The sequence below is a fragment of the Hirundo rustica genome, chromosome Z (genome assembly GCF_015227805.2).
Source record: "Hirundo rustica isolate bHirRus1 chromosome Z, bHirRus1.pri.v3, whole genome shotgun sequence".
Classification (NCBI taxonomy): domain Eukaryota; kingdom Metazoa; phylum Chordata; class Aves; order Passeriformes; family Hirundinidae; genus Hirundo; species Hirundo rustica.
The window spans coordinates 36114180-36138129 of record NC_053488.1 but is presented as its reverse complement, the minus strand read 5'-3'; the positions used below and the strand labels follow the sequence as shown (position 1 = coordinate 36138129).

The 23950-nt window shown below is 36.9% G+C and overlaps 1 protein-coding gene across 3 annotated transcripts; it reads right to left on the bottom strand.

The window, feature by feature from the left end:
• Positions 1-1057: 1057 nt before the first annotated feature.
• Positions 1058-23176, bottom strand: CEP78 (centrosomal protein 78). Of its 3 annotated transcripts, none has more exons than XM_040090549.2 (16): positions 23079-23176; positions 20712-20988; positions 20326-20501; positions 19660-19732; positions 19033-19136; positions 18103-18277; positions 16673-16786; positions 16353-16417; positions 13574-13688; positions 12964-12981; positions 11803-11938; positions 10855-10900; positions 9688-9831; positions 4957-5034; positions 3052-3218; positions 1058-1345 (listed from the first exon to the last, which is right to left on the bottom strand). In XM_040090549.2, the coding sequence occupies exons 2-16, from the start codon at positions 20962-20964 to the stop codon at positions 1180-1182; spliced, it is 1830 nt and encodes a 609-aa protein (XP_039946483.1). In that variant the 5' UTR covers positions 20965-20988; positions 23079-23176; the 3' UTR covers positions 1058-1179. The 3 variants fall into 3 exon arrangements, with proteins under 3 accessions (XP_039946483.1, XP_039946484.1, XP_039946485.1); XM_040090550.2 differs by lacking the exon at positions 23079-23176 and adding an exon at positions 23008-23037; XM_040090551.2 differs by lacking the exon at positions 12964-12981 and having other exon boundaries at positions 1060-1345.
• Positions 23177-23950: the final 774 nt, after the last annotated feature.

The following is a 23950-nucleotide window of genomic DNA, read 5'->3' as shown; positions in this document are numbered from 1 at the left end:
TGGAGTCTGCAGAGCATAATAGAGTCTTTACCTAATAGAGGTAAGATGCAGAGGCAATAGCAATTGCATGATCTTTATCACCTTTCAAAAGAGGTTTGTGAAGATTGCTAGGGTGATAATGACAGAGTAGGCACATCACAGTTTCACAACTAGCTTGAAATCTATACTACAGAGATGTGTCAGTTACACAAAAGCAGCCAAAATTTAATCAGATCTATTATTCTGACACATCTGTAATTCCTTATGTTTACTGGCAGTTCACAGAAATGTAGTGTCAACACTCTATACCACAACACCTAGCTGCTAGAAGAATCCAACACAAGGAAATAAGAACGAGAGTCTTCAAACTGCAAAACTGGAAATTCTCTCCACACTGTTAAAACAATCCCCAGTTTTTTAACATTATATATAAAGAGCTCATGTGTTCTTGAGGAAATTAGAACAGTTAGAGGGGAAGACATTGGGTATAAGAAGTACACTGGAATGCAGAGTGGTTCTTAGTACGACAGTTTTATTCAACTTCGACATTGCTATAAGGCCACCAGTATCTAAATTTTTAACAGACTTTAAAACAGCCTGGGCTTTTTTTCTGTGTTACAGGAATTTTAATATCTCCTTTGAAAAATCCAGAAGGTTTACTACTAATTCACAGAGTAGAACCTAAAACCTTATGCAATATTTACAAATACTACGAAATTGTAGTTGCCTGAAACTCATGTCATGGCCACAGAGAAATCTATCGGGACTGGACATATACACTGCAATTACTTCCAAGATAATTTATGATTTTCAGAAGGTACATCGTATAGCCTCTCCTGTAAGACTAGGTTTCTTAAAAACACTTTATTTCATTATTAAATGTTTCTAAAATCCTGATCATAGTACTTTCCAATTTGAATGGATATATACCACTATTGGAACTTCCTATTTCAGACTAGGAAACAACACAATTACCACCAAAGGTTAATACATTACAAAATACTGCAGTTTGTGTTCCAAGTGGTAAACACTTTAAAGGCTTACATTAATCACTGAATTATTATGCATAAATGCATAAATGCATTTGTATAAATGCAGCTACAGCAATGGGTTGCAGTAGTAACTTCATGTATCAGAGGGGACTTAACAGCTGAAAAGTACATTACAAAGTATCAAGTAGAATTGCCTCTAGCATTCCTTCTAAAGACTTACTTTGCTATTCTGGGTGTGTTCCTGTCTTTCTTCTTCAAAAGACTTCTCCTTTACCACTTTCACAGGTTTACTGAGAGTAGAATTTATTTGTGGATGTCCCAAAATGCCAAAATCTGATTGGTCTATCCCAGCTAATACAGCAAGTTGTCCAAGCCTGTAAAATAAACATTTAATAGAAAGTCACACAAACTATTCTATTTGAAAGACTAAACATTCAAAATCAAAAGTAGAATCTGTTTAAAGCTTTGAACATAGTTTTTTATTATTTTATGTGAAGCTCAAAGTATCTTAACCAAGATGAAAACAAGTTGCTGAAGGTATTCTTGCCTTTGTACAAATTAGCCTGTAGATTCAAAACAAGTGTTACAAGGCTGAGAACGAAGCTCTCCTCGTTAGCACTAACTCAGAGCAGCATACTGGCAATGAGATTCCACGTCAGGCAGAACAAAAATTAAAACTCTTGTTATTCAAGCAGAAATTGGTGCACATCTCCAAATAGCATAATCTCTAACATGTCAATGACAAGTCTCACAAATACACTGATATTGGGTCACCCGCCAGCTTGGAAGTTGGCCAAACCAATCACATGTGAGTTTTAAGCACCACTAAAAAGTGAGAAGTTGCAGTCATTAACTGATAGCACAGCATATTATATATAGAAGCTTACTCAGAAGAGCATTCTTCATGACTGGTATTCTGTAACTTTCAGAGCATTTCCTTATTATTACGAATAGACATAGGGCCCATATGAAGAAATTTTTTTCATGTAGTGAAAATGCATTTTTCCCTTCCAGAGAAGCTTGAAACTCCTGTAGGAAAGGCAACTCTACAAAGTGATTGTCACAAAATTAGAACACCGCCTCAGGGCTTTACAGTAAATTAGAATCATTAAATCATGGAATCATTAAGGTTGAAAAAGACCTATTTAGATCAAGTCTTGCCATTAATCTAACATGGCTAGGTTCATCACTAAACCATGTCCCCTAAGCACCATACCCAGGTGTTTTCTGGACAACTTCCAGGGCAGCCTGTTACAATTTCTGATCACACTTTCAGAGAAGAAATATTTTCTAATATCCCAATCTAAACCTCACCTGGCACAACTTGAGGCCATTGTCACTTAGGTCCTGAGTTATATCACTACAATTTGGAAGTGGAAGACAGAGAGGGTAAATAAAATTTTCTGTGATCCTCTCTGAATACATGGAGTAGACTACAACATATATTCATATTGTTCCCTTCTTGTGGATGAGACTGCCATGCTTGGTCACACAAGCTTTACAAATCAGGTTCAAGCAGAAATTCTTTGAAAAGTGGGAAGGATGAAGCATCCTCTGACAAACTGCGGGTACAATGGTAATACAAACTTTAATCAACACTCTCTGAAATAACTCTAGTAGTAGTACCAATAATAATAGCAACAATACAGACTTTAAATACAAAGGCTGAAGATTCATCCATCTAGATTTCTGTACTTCAATTAATGAATGGAGAGCACAAGATAACAGGACACTTTCTGAAGGCAATCCAACTGCATTTTGAGCCTTTCATACTGTGGCTAAGAGCCGAAGATGATTCACTAAAGAATTGGAAATGTGCTTTAATAGAAGTTTTCTAATCTTTTGGAATAGGCTTCTTGAAAGCTGTTCCCAAAGGTGCATGAACTCAGCTGAACATAGCTTACGTCATGCTTTTGCCACTGGGAAAAGACTAAACAATAGGTACACATCTAATTTATTTTTCTTTGCTCTCAGAGTATAGACCTAGAAATCTGGCGGGGTAGCAAGCAGCATACTTCATTGTGAGGATAATTTTGAAAAGATCTCAGAAAAAACAGCAAGACTTAAAGTGACAACCTACCCAGCATCTTTAAGAAGGTCTAAAAAAGCATGAAACTTTTGAAAAGAGTTCTCAATGCTGCCAAGAACACCTTCATCTTCCAAAATCATGTTGGTTACTGACTGTGCATGAAGAACCTCTGACAGGGAGATATTTAGACTCCTTAATCTTGCATTTTCAATTTCCAGCTATGCAGGGGAAAAAAAACAACAACAACAAAATAAAAACCACATTTCTTTCATTTTCAGTTTAAAAGACCCCAAAATATCAAACCTCACTTCTGTGTGCCTAAACAGCAACATCACAAAGAGGAATATCTGAAATAACTGACATAACAAGATGCAGAATTTGCTGTACCACACATTTTCAATGCACTGTTACATGAGCTCTGCACAGGTGTGCACAGCTACAGTTCTATGCTACCACAGATACTCCTGCAGGCATTCAAAACCACTGGCTCAGCACTGTCTTCAGTATGTTCAGGATGTTACAGAGCAAGTACAAGCAGAAAAACTTAGCTTTCATATAATTTTATTTTGTATGTATTATATGATATGTTTAACACTAAAGAATTTATTTTACTAGTAAAAAAAACTTAATGAAGGCAAATGTCCTCCTTACATTCACTCCTCTGTATTGGGGGAATGCATACTACTGTTTTTGCTCCCCTGCACCATGCACCCCAAAACTGAAAGTTTAACATGATTCATTTTTTCTCCCATATCAACCATTAATCGAATCAATGATGAAACTGAAAACTGCCTGATAACTGCAGGATATATGAAGTTTTGTGTTTGAGGGAAGCATTAACTCACTTAAGATTACAGCTGTGCAATCAAGTACTACCACGGGCTTTCCATCTTACATTTTTTATGAGAGGACAAAAAAATTATAGATTGGGTAGTGCACTGTAGGTGATAAATAAGCAACAAAATAAACAATTTTATAGATTAATGCTACTTGGTTTATTTAATATCCTGGGACAAGGTGCTAAACCCAACCAGCCTGGCCTTGATAGAGAAAGATTTATTTTAGCGGGTGTTTTGCCTAAAAAGCATTTAAGGATCTACACAAAAGACACCTTGCAGGGCCCACTGGTGCACATCACATTACAGGAAGATAGGGATAGTCACACAAGAGGGCTACAATCTGTCTTTAAGAAATGCAGAGTCCTTTGTGGATATCTGCTCCCTGTACTGTGGGCTATCACTTGTTGCTCATATTTCAAAGGATATCACCATTTTCGCTCCCCTCCAAATGACATTCAAGGACCAAATCCATTAGTTTACATTACCTTACACTCAACTATATTACAAGAAATTCTGCTTATTCATGCAGAAGAATATTTTTAGGTCAAAAACAGCAGAGGGGTAAAAGACCTCGCAATTTAACTGTGGTAAATTCAGTTTTGCCAAAGCTGAACTGCACTTAGCAACAACTGACATGCAGAAAACCATCCTATATGGTTATTGCCTGCAGAAACAAAACTTAAAAATAAAGGTACAGAATAAACCAAATTGAACAACAGCTGCAACACAGCTTTTCAGCACAAGTTATGGTAGGTGAATTGGGAGACAAAGAACTATCCACGTGTACATACTGCAAACAGATTTAATCGCTTTCTTGAGAAAAACAAGTATCAGGATGCCCCAGATAATAAGTGTTTCAGAAAATTAATAAAACATATTGAAAGAGTAGCTTGAGCTGGAGTTCAAGGCTCTGGAACAGAATCTGTAGAACAAACATTACTAAACACAGATTTCATCACTGCCCTTAAGACCAGTAAATGATCCATGTGTCTTTGAACTGAAACTCTGGAAGCTACCATATTAGTGGTCATTGATAATTACTCCTACTTAAGCAAGCAAATTCTCTGAGCAGCCCCTCCTTTAAAAGTAAAGATCATTAACAGTTAAGTATCTTTACCTCTAATAATCGTTCCTCAGCCTTTACTCTAGCTTTCTGTTCTTCCTTTAGTTTTTCCATGCATTCTTCCAGGTCCAACTATCAAAACGCAGATAAACGATAATGAAATTTATCTCAAAATGTCAGACTAACATGCAATTAAAAAAAAAAACCCTCAACGACTAGCAAATGACATTCCAAACATATCTTCTCAAAAATACAAGACAGAGGTGTACCAATACATAACTCCAGGATGTAAAATATTAAGACAGAGAAGTAGAAATAGGTGTGATTCATTTAACAGATTTGTAAGATTGCAAGAGATCACATGAAATTACAGTCCAAGTCTCTTCGGCCTATGACAAAACCATCAAGAATGTATGTTCTTCTCTACTTCCCCTTCACTTTTTCAAACATCATTTTTACTAAATATATCGACATCATCAAAAGCTCGAATTGGGCTCTAATAAGAAATCCTTAGCAGCCATATCTAGATTTTCCAATTATATTCTTTATACAGGATTTTATCCCTTCTTACATCTGTAAAAATACAAAATTCTGAAGTGTAGGAATTGTACTCTTTCTAATTGGTTTCACTTAGTTCTTCAGTAAAAGGTTTTTCACAATTCCAAGTTTAGTGTTGAATTAACAGGAAAACAAACACAAAACATCTTATAAATATATTCTAGTACTATTCATGAGATTCCTAAACTTGTATTTTAATTATTAGTTTTAAGTAGTAAATCTCAGCTTCAGTAAGTGTAGTCAGGATTTGCAATTCGTACATTTTCTTTCATGTAAGTAGAGCATTATCATTTTTAATTAACTTTAAATACAGCATCTGAACTGCAAAAATAAGCAAAAATTTTTGTTCTTGCACACCTTAACAATCTTCTGGTTCAAAAGGTGAAAACTCTTCAAATCATCAAGCTATTCTATTTTTCAGAGGTTAGACTATATGAATTAACAGTATACAAAACTTCTCCCTTTTATTTTGTATACAGGCACATACATGTAAAAGGACTCTGCTTTTTGTACACACCATAACAATCAGTTCTAAAGAAAATCAAAGATTAAAATAGTACTAAAAGTTTGTTTACTAGCAAAAGCTTATTCAAGTGCATACTACTGCATTTCATATAAGCAATTGACTGAGAAGACTGGCATGCAACAGAATGCATAGTAAAAATAAACATTCTACAAATACAAAGGTGTTGTAAGTTGCAAGGTACTTTTACAACTGATTCCAAGATGTAGGTTCTAGAATACTCTCTATATAAAGCCCTCCTAGTGACATCCACTCAAAGAGATGATTATGGGTCTGTCACTACTCTAGTGAAGGCCACTCCTAAAATCCCTATATTAGCATCAACCAAGCAGATGCTGCAAGTAGAAAGCTAGTCATATCTTTATTGTACTCGTATTTGAGCACGGAAACAGATTTAGCACTATCTAGCCTGCAGGCACAGGTTGGGAGGCAAACATCTAAGGCAAACCACCCACAGATACCACAATCTTACTGCCATCTACCTTTGAACATGTGCAAGTAATGGGAGCTATGAAACCTCTAACAGACACAGAAGCACAACACAGAAAGTAGAAACCATACTTTTCTGCACTGACAACTTGACGTGTAACTTGGAATTCCCAAGGATTCTAGCTTTAAAGATCAGTAACAGCTATCACACACTTCTGAGTCTTAGAGCTATCACGGTCTTAGAATCCTTACCTTTCCATTCATAGTGCAGGTGCAAAGGTATAATTATTTGTATTTTGAATTTCCTAGGATTTAGGCTAGGAACTCTACTTTAGAAACCACACTTCTACAGTATTTTTGTTGTGGACAGATTTTAGATAATTTTCAAGATGAAAGCATTGACCTTTTTCTTCAAATTACTAGTTTGTAATGTCAAAGGTCAAAGGCGTAGACAGTAATCAAGTTACCATGATTCTTTAAACAGAAATGTACATGTTTTCCAGTAATGTTTAAACTTGATTTATCACGCTCTAGATGTACATAGTATTTCATGGTTATGGGCTGAGTTCATAACAGAATTGAACACTGCAGTTGCATTCCCTCTGAAGCAGTATCAAACCCAGCATTTAAAGACACTAGTTTGTCACCATTATATTACAAGTATATATACACTTTAATCTTCGATATGCTTTTATGAAGTTCACTAGTTGACACAGTGTCCTAGTCTATGTGCAAAAAAAAAAAAAAAAAAAAATATATCAGAGAGTTATAGGTACATACAAGCTACAAGACTAAGCCTTCAAGTATTACAGCCCAGAAAGACAGAACTAATAGACCTTAAGATGAAACTGAATACCAAAATACGGGTAGCCCTCAGAATTACCGTAAGCAGTATGTTTGTTCAACACTAGACAGAGATATAAAACAAAAGTTTAAAAAATTAATTATATTTTTAAAAATTTAGCAGCTGATCAGCCATGTTATTCTGCTTGACTGCATCCTACTTAAAAAAAAAAACCAAAAAAACAGTTACAGTGCAAACTCTACTTCTTTGTAGTTCACAAGGTAGTGAGATGTAGAAGAAGTTGCCCTCTTAACTAGATTAAGGGTGAAGTTCACCATTTAAATCTGTAGTTAAAATTTAAAAGTATGGACATTACCTCAACTACACACTTCATCAAAACCAACTGTGACATTTGATTCCCCCTAGTGGAAGGAAAGAATATTTATCAGTTCTTTTCATTTAAGCAGAAATTAGGCTTTCACTAGTCAAGGCGCTTTTTTTTTTTTTTTTTTAATGGAAACACAACGAAGTGCTACTTATTTCATTAAGTAGTATGCTTAAAGCCCCTTTTTGAGCAGAAGGATGTAGAGAAGTTCTCCAAGACTTGCATACTTAAGTTAAAGTCTGGTCATTCAGTCACATCAAGAGATGCTTGGAGAGCTTTTTTTGACAAAGCAGCATTTTAAGGAACTCCTACTTCCTACTGTTTATTCCCACGCTGCACTCCCATCATCATTCTAACACAACCATTTACTGAAAGGCCTGCTACCACCAAATACACTGGACTACTTTTCAGTTGGATCAGTTCCGCAAAGGAACTCCACTCACAAGCTGCTGTGCAGTAACAGCTATTTAATGACAGTCTTATGATTAGATAACCATGAAAAAGGGCACAAGAGAAGGAAGAAATGAAAAGGCACTAAATGACAGAGGGGAAATAGACAATTCAGTGGTGCCAATTTGATAGTTTGATTCTGCCATAATGTCAAACCTGCCTTGTGTCAAGGTAACAGAAACAATGGGTGAGGCACAGAATCAAGTGCAGATTGCTTAAATGGTGGTATCTGATAAGCACCTGTGGCCTAAGAAAGTGTTTTCGTTTTCAAATTGAGAAAGTCAAGAAAATCTGGACCTTTACAAGCACAGGAAAATCAAAATTTTGGGGTAGGTTGCCAAAATTTGTGGGTTTCCCTCCAAGGAAGTTCAAGGTAATCACAAATTGTCTCTTCCTTATAACTGCCCTACATGTAGTACAGCTAACACTGACACCATAGGTCAGTATGGCAACCCTTCCCCAAAGCAAACAACACTGCCTGCCTCTGCAGTGTGTCCTAAATATAATATTCTTCCCTCTCCAAACAACAAGAACAAATATATCAAAAGCTTTCTGCAAGCACAGTAGTTCCTACATAAAGGTTTTTGGAGCAATTTGCACATAACATGGAATTCTATGATTTCATACGCAGTGCTCTTGGTAAGAGTGTTGAAGCAACCACACAGCACAACGGCAAGACATCACACACTAACAGTAAAAGCTGCTATAAAACTTTAAGTTCCAACAACATGTGAAAACTTCGAAATCTTCCTGAACAAAAGTTATACAGAGAAAAAGGTCTAAAGAAAAAGCACACATCATCTGAAAGGCTGATAATTAATTATGCAGTATTTGTACAGTACTTTTGCTTTCCACAACTTTATCCCACTCTAAACATTCCCACTACTGATAAACCTACAGCAAGTTAAAACTTAGCTTCACTCCTCTTACACAAAGACAGGTATACAGTCCAATATTTACACATACGAACAGCAAATTCAGCCAGTGTGGTGCTCTGACAACAACCAGCAAACCCAATCTGACTATAGATCTTATTTACAGAAGTAATCATTGGTTTCTCTGAACAGAATTCAAATCTTAACACTTCAGAAACAACTCAGTTACTCTGCCTGAGGGTGTTACTTTATAACAGTGCTAGATTACCTCAGCAGCATTATTGAGCCGCTGATACAAACCTCTCTTCAACTCCTTTCTTTTATAAAAACATTCCCAGTCAAGACATTTGCAGAAACAGTCTGTTTCACTACAGCCAAGTTTTTTAAGTATCAAAGAAGTAGAAGGAATGATAAAAAGCAAATGAAAAAAGTTTACTAGGCTCAGTTATAAAATGCAACTCGAACACTTTCAGCTATTTTTATAATTATTTTTACACAACCGTTTTACTATATTTTAGGTCTTAGAAATAACATTAAATTACTTCTATAAAGTAAATACTTGAAAGAAAATACTATAGGCAATAACATTGATCAAAAGATCTGTGCACTATGATTCAAGTTTGGAACAGAGAAATCACACATACTGCAGATGTATTAAGTTATTCTGAAATCCTGCTCCAAAACTGGTTATTTGTTTAATTACAATTTTTTTAAAATAGAACATGGTTTAATTGATACAATTTGACTTTATGGAGTCTAAGGCACTGAACATGCTTCTTACCTCTACCTGTTGATATTGAGCTACATCATTCTTATCTAATGATTTTGCCAAATCAGGCTGCTGGATAACATCCTCTAGATCTTCTGTGTCTTCAGTTTCAGATGTAGAAGCACTTTCTAGTGTCACTTTCACAGGAACACCTGTCTAGTTACACCAAAAAAGAAAATCATGCCCACTTATAGCATTACAATCAAAACCCAAAGATTAAATCATATCAGAAGTTTAATTTAAATACAGTTGTTTCCCAGAGTCCCTTACAATGTATACGTATTGCCCAGCCATACAACTTTGAAACAAATTTGCATAAAACGATATTAAAAAAACAACCTTATGTGTGCCTATATTGAGTATTTGTGGTGAGGATTTAGCAGCAGAATCAGCCCCTGCAAGGCACAGCCAAGGCTGCCCCATGCAGGGCCTAGCCAATCCCAGCTGACCCACTGCAAGGCAAAAAACACCTGACAGGCACAAGAGGTGGGAACAAAAAGAGTGAGAAAAAGCAGAGGGAACATCAGGCTGGGAGCAGGAAGAGATGGTGGCATCAATACCCTCATTCCAGCCAAGGAAGACCTGCATCAGAGCGGAGAGATGGGACAAAGGAGGTGCTGCCCACAGGCATCCTGTGCCAGCCCATGTTTTCCTAAAGGACTGCAGTCTATGGGAAGCCTACACCACAACAGAGAATAATTGATGGCTTCTGCAGCCACCAGATCCTTCTGTGATGGAAATGAGATGCAAAGGAAAAGGAATAAAGATGGGGTCTTTCTTCTCCTTCTGGTAGGTTTATTAGAGCAGCTCACTGACAGGTGCAAAAACAACTATATAATTCAAATCCAAGACAGAAAAGATGGCGCAGAAAGCCTTCAGAGAAAAATGCTGTTAGTTATTCTTATTGTCTATGGAGGGATTGTGCCTATACTCCAACTCAGCTAGCTCCTAAGACTAGGAAACCAAAATATACAGAGATAGAAATAGAAGTAAACTAAGTATCAAAGAAGCTTCAATAAAATGAAGACAAACTACTTTTTTTCCCCACTATGAGTAAGAATCTTTGAAAGTAGGCTCCAATCTTAGCTTTCAGACAAGGAGATTCTGTTGAGAACACTTTCCCCTTTTTTCAGGCATCTACCCACTAAAAACAGAACCACCATATGAGAGAAACAGTACCTGAATCTTCACTGGCAATTCTCCAGCACAATCCACTGCCCCACCTCTGAAGTTAGGAAAAAACAAACAAAACCATAGTTTTGAGGAAAGTAAGTTTATAATGTTCCAAACACAAGAGTCTAGGACAGATGAAGCAGTAAGAGTAAATAAACTGCATCAGACACTGCACTATATTCCTTTAAGCCTCATTACATTCTCATTCTGATTAGTACTCCCTCCTTAATCATGATTTAGAGCAACACTACTGGATGCTAACATTAATATCTTCAACAGGCATCTTAGTTAATTATTTTGAACTCAAGTCAACTGGAGAATTTAGTGTTCAGTATTTTGAAAAACAAGCTTAATACACACCATTGCAATAAAGCATTAAGTAATGTTTTGTTCAAATAGTTATATAGTCTCCATTTTGAGAGGCCACGATTTAGGGAATAGATTAAAACTACAAAAATTGTTTCAAAAGACAGCTTCTATGCATAAGTTTTTTTCAGTTTTATTTTAATTTGCAGGTCTTAGATGATCACAATAATTATGCTAATAGTGGGTAAGCTGAAACAGAAAAAAGAAGCAGGAAAATACCTAAGCACCTTGAACCGGATGTCAAGCCAACTATACTGCAAGTTTAAAACACTAAGTGGCCTCTTTAGCTATACATCTGATACCTCATTATTAGCAAAAGAACAAGCAGAAAAGGTAGGTTTGGTTGTGGTGGGGTTTCTTGCTGCATATGAATATCCCTATGGCTATCATGAGCTTTTCTGTATTTTAAATACTTACTAGAGAAGAATTTATGTAAAATCCTCAAAATTTACATAAACAGAAAAAACTATGATGACAATCTGTGTGTACCTTTCAAATCATATTTTAAAAAGCTAACATTGCTCTCTACTGTATTTATCACTCAAGTTTTATAATTTACTATTTTCTCTTGTACCATGAAAACTTCACCTGCATCTCTTTGCACGTTCTGCAGTCCGCCAAGGAAGGAAGCCTTTTGTGCCTGGTGGCAGTGGTTTTGGTGAGTAACTCTCTCTCACAGTGAAATTTTTTTTCCCAGGACTTAGAGATTTTTTAGATGATAATCCTGGATTGAAGAGCAAGATTGAAAGAAAAGAGAATTCACTACACCTTACTATTCACATACAAATTTACCACTTACTGTTCATAAAATTTTCTATGTAATAATAAGGACTGTAGGAAATTCAGTCTAATTTTGCTTAAGTGTCCAAAAGCTTGTGATTATAAACTGGTATGCTTAACTGCTCGTAGGCTGACACAAGACAAGCTTGTTTTCAAAAAAGGAGGTAAAGCTTTGTAGCAGAAGAGGTTTAATCTAATTACTAATTTCAGATAGCTAATTCCATTGTGTCACGTCAGAATTTACACCATCCACGCAAACAATAAAGGCATCTATGTACTTCAGATTTCCCTCTAGTGGCTTTAGAGTGAAGAACATTATTTTATTTATGGGCAAAATAGTTAAAAATAAATCTAGTACTCATGCAGATCGCTTTTACAGGACACCAACAATCTCTTCCCTTTAGTAATGAGAAAAATCAGGGTTCACTGATTTTTTTCTGTATGATTTAGGGTTCATTCATTTTGATGCTGTATGATTTAAACAGCAACAAGAGTTGCTGTTTAAATCACACAGCATCAAAGTAGACTCAGCAAAGAAACCTAATGTGGATGAACACTCTCCTTCACATTGTCTCTAAGTCAGAACTGGTAAGTCTAGAAAATTAATAACCTAATATTTCCTACAGTTAAACTAGTAAGAACTCAGGTTATTGTTTCTCTGATATCAATGAAATAACTGATTTTGTAATTGTATAGAAATGCATAACTTAATTAATAAGATTTAAAATCTCAATTTATTCTGAACATAATAAACAGCATAGTTTTCACCTTGACTCCCTCCTTCTCTTAAAAAAATACCTCAAAACACAAAAAAACCACACAAAACAAACAACCCTAAAACAGAAAAAAAAGCCAAATAAACTCAAAACCCTCCACAATCACATTTGCCAGACATTTTTTTTTCTCCCACCACAACCACCCAGATCACCACAGTTTATTTGTACAATGGCTATTTTGATTTATGCTTACCTCTCTGCTTCCAGATAACTAGAGCAAAGACGAGAGACAGTGAAATGTATTACAGTGAAATTTTCAGTAGCTTACGGAAAAATGTTTCGTATTTCAGCTATCAGTACTTAATTATAAATATTCAAGATCCCTATATTATTTTAAGCACACTATTTATAACAGGTTTGCATGAAGTTAAAAAAAAACCTTAGAACATTTTGTACATCAGTTTAAAAATGCATGTTTGTTTGTTCTGGCAGAGGACAGCCTGCTACAAAAAGGTTAGAACAGCAGGAGAACTCGACAACTTACTACTGCCAGGCTTTGCAGAAGTGAAAGCTTGTGGAGATACAGAACACTCCCACAGATTTTCAAGTCAGCATATCCTACAAATTTTCCAGCCATACATCCAGCAGCACTAAAAACAAAAGCAAGTTTCCTACAAATACCAATGATGATAAGAGTTGCATTATATAATAAAGAAGAAACTGTTGTGGGGTTTTTTTTGGAGACAAGCTTTTTATAAAACACTAACATTTAGACACATCATACATTTTCTAATTTAAGCTCTAGCATTAAGATATAATTTTCTAGACAAAATTTACTATAGCCAGAAAAAACAAAGAATTACCAATACGAATAGTAGCTTTGCCCTTCCGACCACTTCCTAGGACAATGGTTCTTTTCTTCGGCTTAGTTTTCATAGCATCTTTGGAAGACGGAGACATCAGCCACTTAAACTGGAACTTATTGGGGTTTGTTGTTTTTTTTTTTTAAGAAAAACAAATCAGTTTAGTAAATGACAGTTAAAGAGGTGGGGTTTTTTTTAAATTAGAGGTAGCTTGTCAGATATAGAGAACACTACTACTTACAGAAGACTCTGTAAACTGTAAAATCAGGAAAAAACAGAAGTCTCACAAAGCTCGAATTCAAACATAGATGATAGTCTACATTATCAGAATGTGCTCCCAAAACACCACTACAATATCCCATCCAATAGTATCCTTTCTCCTGTGCGAAACAGTTCTCCTTCTATAACAAAAAAACCCCAGCATCAATCCTATAAAGAGGCAAGCCTGGCTTCTGCACTTCATTCTCAGAAAACTGGCTTGATAGGAATGACTGGCTCAAGCCAAAGCTCTCCAGAGTAATAAAAGCTTCCCTAATGTGATCTTGTATTATCATTATTTTAAAAAACATGAAGTTTATTTTTATTGCCTGTAATGAAAATTCATCCTTACAAAGTAGAAGCCCCAAAATAAAATTAAGAGACAGTGATAATCAAAGGCCACAGCTGTACTTCAAACTTCATTTCCTTACAGCAACAGCTCTATTCCTAAAGGCTCCCCTTGCCCTGATAAAATGTTTAATTATTCCTGGTAGATATTCTAAAATTACCCTGCACTTAATTTTCAGTGTGCATCACTAATACAGAGTCTAATGCTGAAGCAGCCATTGAAGAAAATACAGATGACATTAATACAAAGCTTGTCTCACATAGCCCTAAATCCCACATAAAAATATGAGGAACAGTATGCCAGAGCTATTCCAATGTAGCATCAGAATGATTAAAATGCAATTACTGTACTCTAAGTAACCAAGTTTAATCCAAATTTATCATTGTCAAGAAAAACATTTTCTTTTCACTTTGGACTCAATCCCTGTATAAACTCTACTGTTTCTCCAACTGGATCTAGTGCCTGTGCAAGCAAATTGATAATTTTAAACTAAAACACACCCAGAAAGACTAAAATTATATTGCAAGCTTCTAAGAGCAAAAGTAATTTTAATTTTTTCTTACTAGACACCTAAAAGGGCAGCTTTACTAGGTTAAACCTGAAATTCAACTAGCCTATCGCCTGTCTCAGCTGTGTGCCTACTGCTGCTGTTGTACAAAATCTAAGCAACTATAAAGGCAGCAAAATACAAAACAAGTGTTTTGAAAGCATCCTGTTTTGTAGACACTTGCAACAGATTGTCCCTTAAGCTATTCAGTTTCTCAGAAACCACACAAGTTTCACCACCTATTACACTTGGTCATATCTATGATTCCAGTTCATTATACTGTTACACAGTGCTGCTATAATATATAGCTTTTGTTTTAGCAAAGGCATCAATTAGCAGTAGACAATTCTTCTTGCAAATCTAAAAAAAAACCAGCCCATAAGGGAATCAACTGCATGCTACTGAAAAACAACAAACCATTTTTTACGCAAACCAGGATGGAAGGAAAGACAGCTGTGACTGCTGGAAGAAGCAAAGCTACTTAGCAAGCCGGTGGTCAGTATTTCTTCATCCATGTTGTTAATGAAGTATGAAGAATTACTAGCACTGCCAATAAAACTTAAGACACCACACTAACTGATTGAATATAAAACTAATGTCTTGAGTCAAGTGATCTTTTAGCAAATGGGAAAGATCCCAGACCTGCTTCTTTCCATGGTTTGACTTTCCAATTATCTTTAGCATTTCCAGGCAGATGTTATTTTCATGTGATCCCAGTGATATTTTGCAAGTTTTGATTGCATCTGCCAAGCAGAAAAAGTACTTCTTCACAACCAACTTCAAATTCTCAAAAAAGGTCTTCTAGAGATTGAAGTGGGGAACAGTATTAATCCTCCAGAAATTCTATACGCAAATTTTCAGTTTGTTAGACAGTCCCTACACATCCACAGCTCTGTCATTATTTAGTCTTCTCAAAAACTAGGAGAGCATTAAATTCCAACACAAGAACTAGGATTGCTGGGACTCCTTTAAGAACTGAATCAGATTTCTGTATATTTCAACAGTATACCTAATCATAAATGGTCTAGATATTCAGTTTATGCAGATTACTGTGAACTCAATGTGGACTGTTAGACAATGATGAAAGGGGGTACTGTACTTTAACTGGACTCTGTTTTCATAGATGGTTTGCATTGGAAGGGACAGTCTTGAGCAACTTAATAAATAAGTTTTAAAATAAATTAAGTGCTAAAATTTAAATTGAGGATTCCTTTACTTTTTAATTAGAAGTTATTATTACCATGTTGACAAGGACAGTAGTAGTAAATAGTAGAAAGCCCTACAGAAGTCCTGGAGCAATATTTAGTTAACATTCTATGGTAATGCTGAAATACACATACATTTCCATTTTTCTTTCCATTAAATGTATATCCAGGTTTTATTATGTGACAGCTTTAATTCCATAAGAAATCATACAGAAAGCCCAATACAGTAACATGTTCACCATAGTGGTTTTAGGTTTTCCCTAGATAGTGGTTTTTTATTTGTACTGAGTCAAACTTCTGTTTAGAACTAGAAGAGTTGTTTTAGATTCATTTTGAAAAAAGTCACCCTTTAAAAAAAATAAATGCAGTAGAGGCTACAAAGAAAAACCCCAAACTAACTCCAAAATGTGTAAAACATACCTCTGAATCAGCACTGTTACCATTCTTAAGAACTCTTTCAATAATGTTTTTCATCAGAACACGATCTAGAATGAATTAAAACACCTTGTTAAGAATTTTCTGTATGAGACAACTCTTTATGTGAGCAAACAGATCATTGAATAATAATTACACATTACCTATCCTGCTTGTTTTCCTATTTAAAAAATGTTTAGCAAATTACTGAGCCATGTTCTTTTTTTCTTAAAAGCAGTTTACCTTTCCCCATATAGCTACTGAAGAAGGAGAAAAAAAAAACCAACAACCACACAAAGAGGGTAAATGCAGACACAGATACATACCAATTAATGGATTTTTTCTTATGTCAAGTACCACTAATGTTGTATTAGTTTGAAGAGCATCTAATAATGACCTTGCTCCCTCATTGGATATTCCACACTGCTGCAAATCAAGCGCTAAAATGTTTAAGGAGGCAAAAAAAAAAAAAAAAATCAGTGGAGGTAGTACTGCATTTAGTTAGTAATTTAATTTAATAGTCAATATCTAAAAAAATTAATCCTGCTGAAAACCTCCATTTGATAGAAAATGAAGCATGTGAAATGAGGACATGATGATAACAGTCATGTGTAAAACCAGGAGTATTTCTTTAAAAGAAGACAAGTAGAACTTTTCAACATTAGGAAATTACTGTTAACATCTGCAGAGGAGATAATACGAAACCCTCTACAAGCACTGTGGGCAATCTGTACCAGTGTTCAGTCACCCTCATGTTGAGGAAAAACCTCCAGTGTTTTCACCTCTACTCATTCCATCTTGCCTTGTCACTAAGCACCACTGGAAAGAGTCTGCCTCTATGTCTTTTACATCCTTCCTTCAGAAATTTCTACACCTTGATCCTACTCTGAGCCTTGTCTTCTCCAAACCAAAGAGTCCCAGCTTCCTCAGCCTCTTCTGAAATCAGAGCTGCTTTAGTCCCTTCATCTTAGTGGCACTTCACTGGAGTCTCTCCAGTAGCTCCAGCTCTCTCCTGTAACATGGATTCCATGGCCTTACTTGTGCTGAGTGAAGAGGAAGAATCACCTCCCTCAACCTGCTCACAAAGTCTCTGCCTAATGCTACCCCAACACCAATGGCCCTCGTCACAACAGAGGCACTTCACTGTTTCATGGACAGCTTGTTGTCCACCAGGATATACAGCACCCTTTCTGCAAAACTGCTTTCCAGCCACACAGCTCCAGCATGCTCCAGTGCACAGCATACTCTTGTTCAAGTACAGGACTTGGCATTTCCTTTTCTTAAACTCCATGAAGTTCCCATCAGCTCATTTCTCCAGCCTCCTGAGGTCCCTCTGAATGGCAGCACACCCTTGCCTTTCCTTGCCTTACAGTTACTTCAGAAGAGGAAGAGAGATTTCTTTGGAAAAAAGAATACTCTTCCCAGCTACATAGTGAGTTACTCCTCTGGCTGCAACGTTTATAACTGGCAATTTTAGGTCTTCTGCCTGCCACTACTATATTTTAGGAGATGCAGTAGGGAGATAAAGATAGCAGAAAAGACAGTAGTAGAGAGATGGAGATACAGAGCTCTTACAGAATTCATTACAGCAACTAGTAATAACCAGATATGAAGTATAAAGAGAATTTACTAGTGTAGGCAAAGTTCTATGTTATATGGAATATCTCAGTATCTATACATCAATATGTCTATAGTTATGATATAAGGAAACTCCTGAATTACTCTGCTGTTCCATTACTAAAAGACTCTGTGATACCTTTTAGCCAAAGGTCCTCTCCAAGACAGTCTGCAAAGACACTTGCTCCTCTATCTCCAATAAGCATGTTGCAGTTCAAAGTAATCCGCCTCAAACCTGTCATATACTCAAGGTCAGGTCTCCTGTAACGTAGGCTTTTAGCCCAAGCTTCACCATGCCTTCTTATTGCCTGGTGCTTTGCAAACAAAGAAGCTGTTACCAAATGCAATGGCAAAGCCATAATTGATGACATGATCACAATTTTCCTTTTTTTTGTAAACCACGTTCAATGGCTTGAATGCTGGTATAAGAAACATATGCCGGTATAAGTACACCATTCCTGAGTTTAAAAAACATTAATTTTTAAACCTTACCAGTAACTCATATTTGTTGTGACTGCCCAGTTTGCAATGCATATTATTAAACTTGGCTACAAAATATTTTATTATCTTCTTTTGACAGACACTTGCAAGGCACATTGAATACTGAATAAATACATACTACGAAATTTTGTGCTTTCATGGAAATCACAATTAACACTAATTAAAACAGTACTAGGAAGAAGCCAACTGATCAATCAATCAGTAGCTTCTGAACTGTAAACTTGATCAAGAATGCTTAAGACATTTTTTCAAAGTTACTGACAATGAAAGAAGCACCTCCAAAACAGAGGTCAGACATTTACATGCCTGGTCCTCATTTAAAGAAAATACTTTACTCTATTATTCATGTTTTTTCTCAGAAATAGAGAATTTAAATCCCACACCAGTAAACTAAGCTACTTTTGTCATACAAAGGCACAACTTTAAAAAGAACACACACTTAATTTTGGTATTCATACAAGTTCCTCATTAAGTGCCTCAACAGATTTTGGGCTTTAAAGTAAAAGTAAAAAATTAAATTTATTAAGTTCTTACAACCAATCAGTTCTAAATAAGTTGACTGATTTACCTTTACTACATTTGCTATATGTTCTGCTCCTCGCCATGTGAGGCTACATGCTGTGAAGTTTACAAATCTGATAGTAGCTGTATTCTTGATACTCTGACAGATTGCTGAAGAAAACAAAAGTATGCATGTTATCTAGACATAGCATTTCCATATTATCAGAACACACTTTTTCAGTGGCCTATTAGGAGGCAGCTTTAACAGCCAAAAGCTATGACAAAGAACTAGCACTGAAATACAGAGTATATTTTAAATACACTTAATGTATTCTAAGTTTATACATTTCTAGTGCCAAAGTTCAGCAAAGAATATCTGAACAAGCTAGAACGTATTTGATTTGAGTTTACTTATAGAAACATTAGCAAATCAGGAAAAGAGTAAAGAAATATGAAAGATGTTTTAAATAGAAGTATAAACACCTCTATAAAGTAGTATAGTTATTTACTAGACTGAAGTGAAGAAATTCAAGTCTTTAAATGCTACTGACTCAATGCAGAATAAAATGAAGATTGTTCTTTTAATCACCATAGACAAATTTAAAACAAGAATGGAAATATTGAAAAATTTGCTTACCTATTTGAAAATTTAAAAAGAGAAAAGTATATTTAGAGGTTTTGATTCTGAACTTACTTTCCAACCCTCCATCTCCAATTGGACAGTGGGCTAAAGAGACACTCTCCAGAGATGAAGCTGTGGCCAAGCCCTTAAGAATAAACAGGGGAAAAAAAAAAAAAAAAACAACACACCAACACACCATAAGTCACCCAAACTGCTTAAACTCTGCTCCTTACAAGAAACTCTTGGGGATTCAGACCAAGGTCAAAACAAGCAAATCTTCAAGCTTAGTTTAAGTGGATTCATTTCTTTAGTGCAGAGGAAGCTTGCCTGTGGGCAACCAGCAACCTCCCTTCCTAGGAGCCGCTCACAAACAAACTGGAGCTTTTCAATAACACATTTGAAGATATGTTTTCTGCCAATTTTTATCTCTCTGGTGTCCCACAATTTCCCTTCTATCCCATACATAGACAGTGGTTTCAGTTGTGAACGTATGTGATATGCCTCAAGCACACAGAGAGGTGTTGCTAAGATCTTTCCAGTAAGCCTTGATTCTGAGACATTAAGACTAGATTATACTAAATGTCTCAGCAGAATCATTGTATATGTATATGGAAAGACTACAAAAATATCACAAAAGAGAAATATCCTTGTCTGCAACAAGTATTTACAAAGATTAGTTGCTAGTATTCTTTGTTCTGGGCATATTTTCCATTTATTTGTATACTGTTATTTTCTCACCTTTGTTAAAAGTGCTAGGTCTCTTTCCCTCAGAAGCAATCCCTGCAGTTCTAAATTTTTCAGTACATCTGATATACTGAGACAGCCTTTCACAGCTTTGCATAGTTGGCAAGTCAAGTCTTTTGATAGAGTTGCTGGAATTTTCCTTCTAAAGTAAGTTTTGTATCTTTCAACACCTAGTAAAAAACAAAAACTACACATCAATAAAATCCAGGCCCTATCGGCTTAAAAGCAATTATAATCATACCTTCCTGTTTTTTTGTGTACTTTTTAAAAATAAAATAATTCTTTAAACATAACAATTCCTCCCCCCAGGTATTCAACCACACAGAAGTTTTATGCAACAAATTCTAACACGCATACATCAACATACTTATCTTTTATACCTGAATCTTCAAGACTATGTTGATGTAAACTTCTTATGCCAATAGAAGTCAGAGTCTTATTATGCCTGAGAGCATTCAGAAGTGGTGCCCAATCAGTAGCTTTGATGTGATCTACAATTAGATCAATGGCATCACGAGTCACATTAGCCTTCACAGCTTTCAGTGGGAGAGAGCCTTGAAGTTCACAAAGATGTTCATAATATGAGTAGAAATCCAGCATGCACTGTCTTCTTAATTTGACTGACTCAATCATTTCTTTTATGTGAAAAATTACTCTCTAAAATAAAAAAGAGGAAAAAAGATATAAACTTTTTTCAATATATAACTATCTTGCATCACAGTGCCAATTCAACACACACACCCAAAACATGGAAATGTTCCTGGATATTGTACAGAATTTACACATCTTTAATGTGTAGCTAAAAACCTTATATCTTATGATGCTCACTGCCTCTGCAAGTAAAGTTGAATGAGTAAAGGGTTGGGGAAAAAAAAACCCAAACACCAAAAAACAACTAATCTGCATTTTTATTCTCCCCATGCTAACAGGTATATCAAGAACACTAAAGGCCTGATCCTTAAGCACTTACTGTTATAGAGATCTTGTTTTCATCTTAAGATTTAACTGTGCAGCATCAACGTCTGCCCAAAAGCCTTGGAGACTCCCTGACCCACCATCAAGGGCAACACACAGAACTAGTTGTGAGCTCCTCTGCTACTTCAGTTAAAAGTCTAAATTCTCATCATACATAATAAAATTTGATTCCCTGAATATTTTTGCTATTGTATAGTGGATATACATATCCCAGTAAAATTCAGTAAGCACTTTTCAGGCATAAGGCTTTGTTATAGTTTAGTACCCACATAGAAAAATATTACTAACTTCCAAGCTTAATCTCTAAACACTGCTATGACATAGCTATTAAGGGTTAAGTAATTCTGCAGTCTCAATAGGGATATTTGTCAGTATATTTAGAAGATACCTTTATATATTTATTCTCAATAAAGAGAATTGAGATGGCATTAAGTATGTAACACAGGATATCAAACATTGTTCGCACTGTAAGCTTTTTTTCTTATTTCAGTCACAGACTAGAAAGCTTAAACAAACTTCGCAAATATCAAATTAGTTACAAGTTACTAGACAGATAAAAGCATGTGAGGACAGTCATTTGTAAAAACATAATTTAGAAAAAAAAATATTGTTAGCTTCTAAATGACTGGGAAGGTAATGCTAATGAGATATAAACTCTAATAATACAGCTCTTCCACACCTTTTAACAAATTTTTAGCTCTGATTTACTGACTACATTTAATGACCACACTGTGGCCACATGAACAGAAATTATTGAATTAAAATCCACCACTTCAGGTTCAGAAAAAGACCGTCAGTTTTAAGGAGTCAATGGCTTCTGGTGATGTATCAATGTGCAACATATTAGTCTTTTTTCTCCGGAGCTTAAGCAACATTCTTTTCATGGGGGCTTTCACTGCAACACCTTAACACCACGCCTCCAACTGAAGAAAGGAGCTCCACTTAAATTCAACCTACTTCTAGCAAGAGAGAAAAAGGGACAAACTAATCAGACCCACAATCCTTTCCAAATGGAAAACTATTATTAACTTGAGCTCTTCTGCACTGGAGGTAGTGATAGCACCTTAGGCTACCTTCACTGGCTCTGAGAAAGTACGCAGACGATAATTATTTACTCAATATTTGTTCAAGAAGCCATCATACTAGCCGGCAACAAATTACAAGAAATATACAGCATACAGTAAAACTGAAAAATCCAGGTCCATGCTAGGAGTTTTCAGTAAGCTGTGAGTTTGTAGCGATTAAAATAACCAGCTGGATAAATCTATAGGGTGGGCAAACAGATGGCACCCAAGAGCGCTGCCAGCAGCAGCCACGGCCACATGCCGACCTGCGGGACCCACGGGGCGGCCAAGCCGCGCACTCTGGGTAGACGCGCCTTGTAAAGCGCGGCCTGGGGATCTGCTGGGGCCAGGCACCCTTTGCCGGACCTGCTGCAAAACTGTGTTTAAGGATGTAACACAGCACCCAGCTACAGACAGCTCCCGTTAGCACCGGGGTAAAAACAGCGGGACCTCTATGCTGCACCCACTCAAGACCGACACCGACGCAGGGAACCAGTTCATATCGCACACCGGTGGGCGGGCATCAACAGGGGGCTGCCCTCTGCGCGGGCTCGCGAGAGGCGGCCGGGGAGCAGGCATCAGCCGGTCCCTCCCGCACCCACAACGGCCCCGCTGCCCCCGACCCCGACGTCCCCACCTTCCCGGAACCGACTACAGCAAGCTCCGTGGACCCCGCGCTTCCCTTTCGCGCCACGGGCCCGCCGTTACCGCTATTAGGCGCCGTCACCCGGCCTTGCCCAGAGCTGCGTTATCGTCGCTACCGCCGCTGCCGCACCTCCCGCCTGGGCCCGGCGCCGTTGGGGCGGCCGCCGCGTGGCGCGTTAGGCTGGCCCCCGATTGGCCGGCGCCCCGTCGCCCTCCCGCCCGCGTTCAAAATGGCCGCGCCCGGCCACCGCGGCCGCGGGGGCGTCACATAGCAACAGCACCGCTCGACAGAACTACCGCTTCCCTTTCCTGAAGAAAAACGAAAAAACAAACAAGGAAAAAGGGGAAAAAAAAAACAAACCAAAACAAACAAAAAAAACCCCACCCCCAAACACCCACACCAAAACCAAAAACCAAACAAAGAAAAGAAAAAAACCAAGAAAAAGGCAAAAACCCAAACCCCCCCCAAAAAAACACAAAAAAACACCCCCCCCCCAAAAAAACACCCCAAAACAAACAAACAAACAAACAAAAAAAACACCACCACCACCTAACCAAAAGCCAATAGTGCAGTGCTACCGGAAAGCAGGCACTGCTTCAGTTTTCGCGTGTAAAGATCTCCACAGGTAGGCAAACGTTTTGATATACAGCAGTAGCCACAGCCAGGTGGCCTGAGCCGTCCAAATGGGTAACGAACTCATATTTCACAGCTGTGTTTCCCATTAGGTTACTAGGTTAGTTTACATACAAGGGATCACAGAGTTTTCATTAACATTCAGTATAAAGCATTACAGGGTGTGACATTTAAGGCAGAATAACTCAAAATGGAGTCCAGGTGCTGCTCCTAGAACTTGCAGTTCATTCATGGATACGAACACCAGTTACTTAGGAAAAATTATTATTGTAGGTTGATGACTAAGAGCAATTTGGTTATT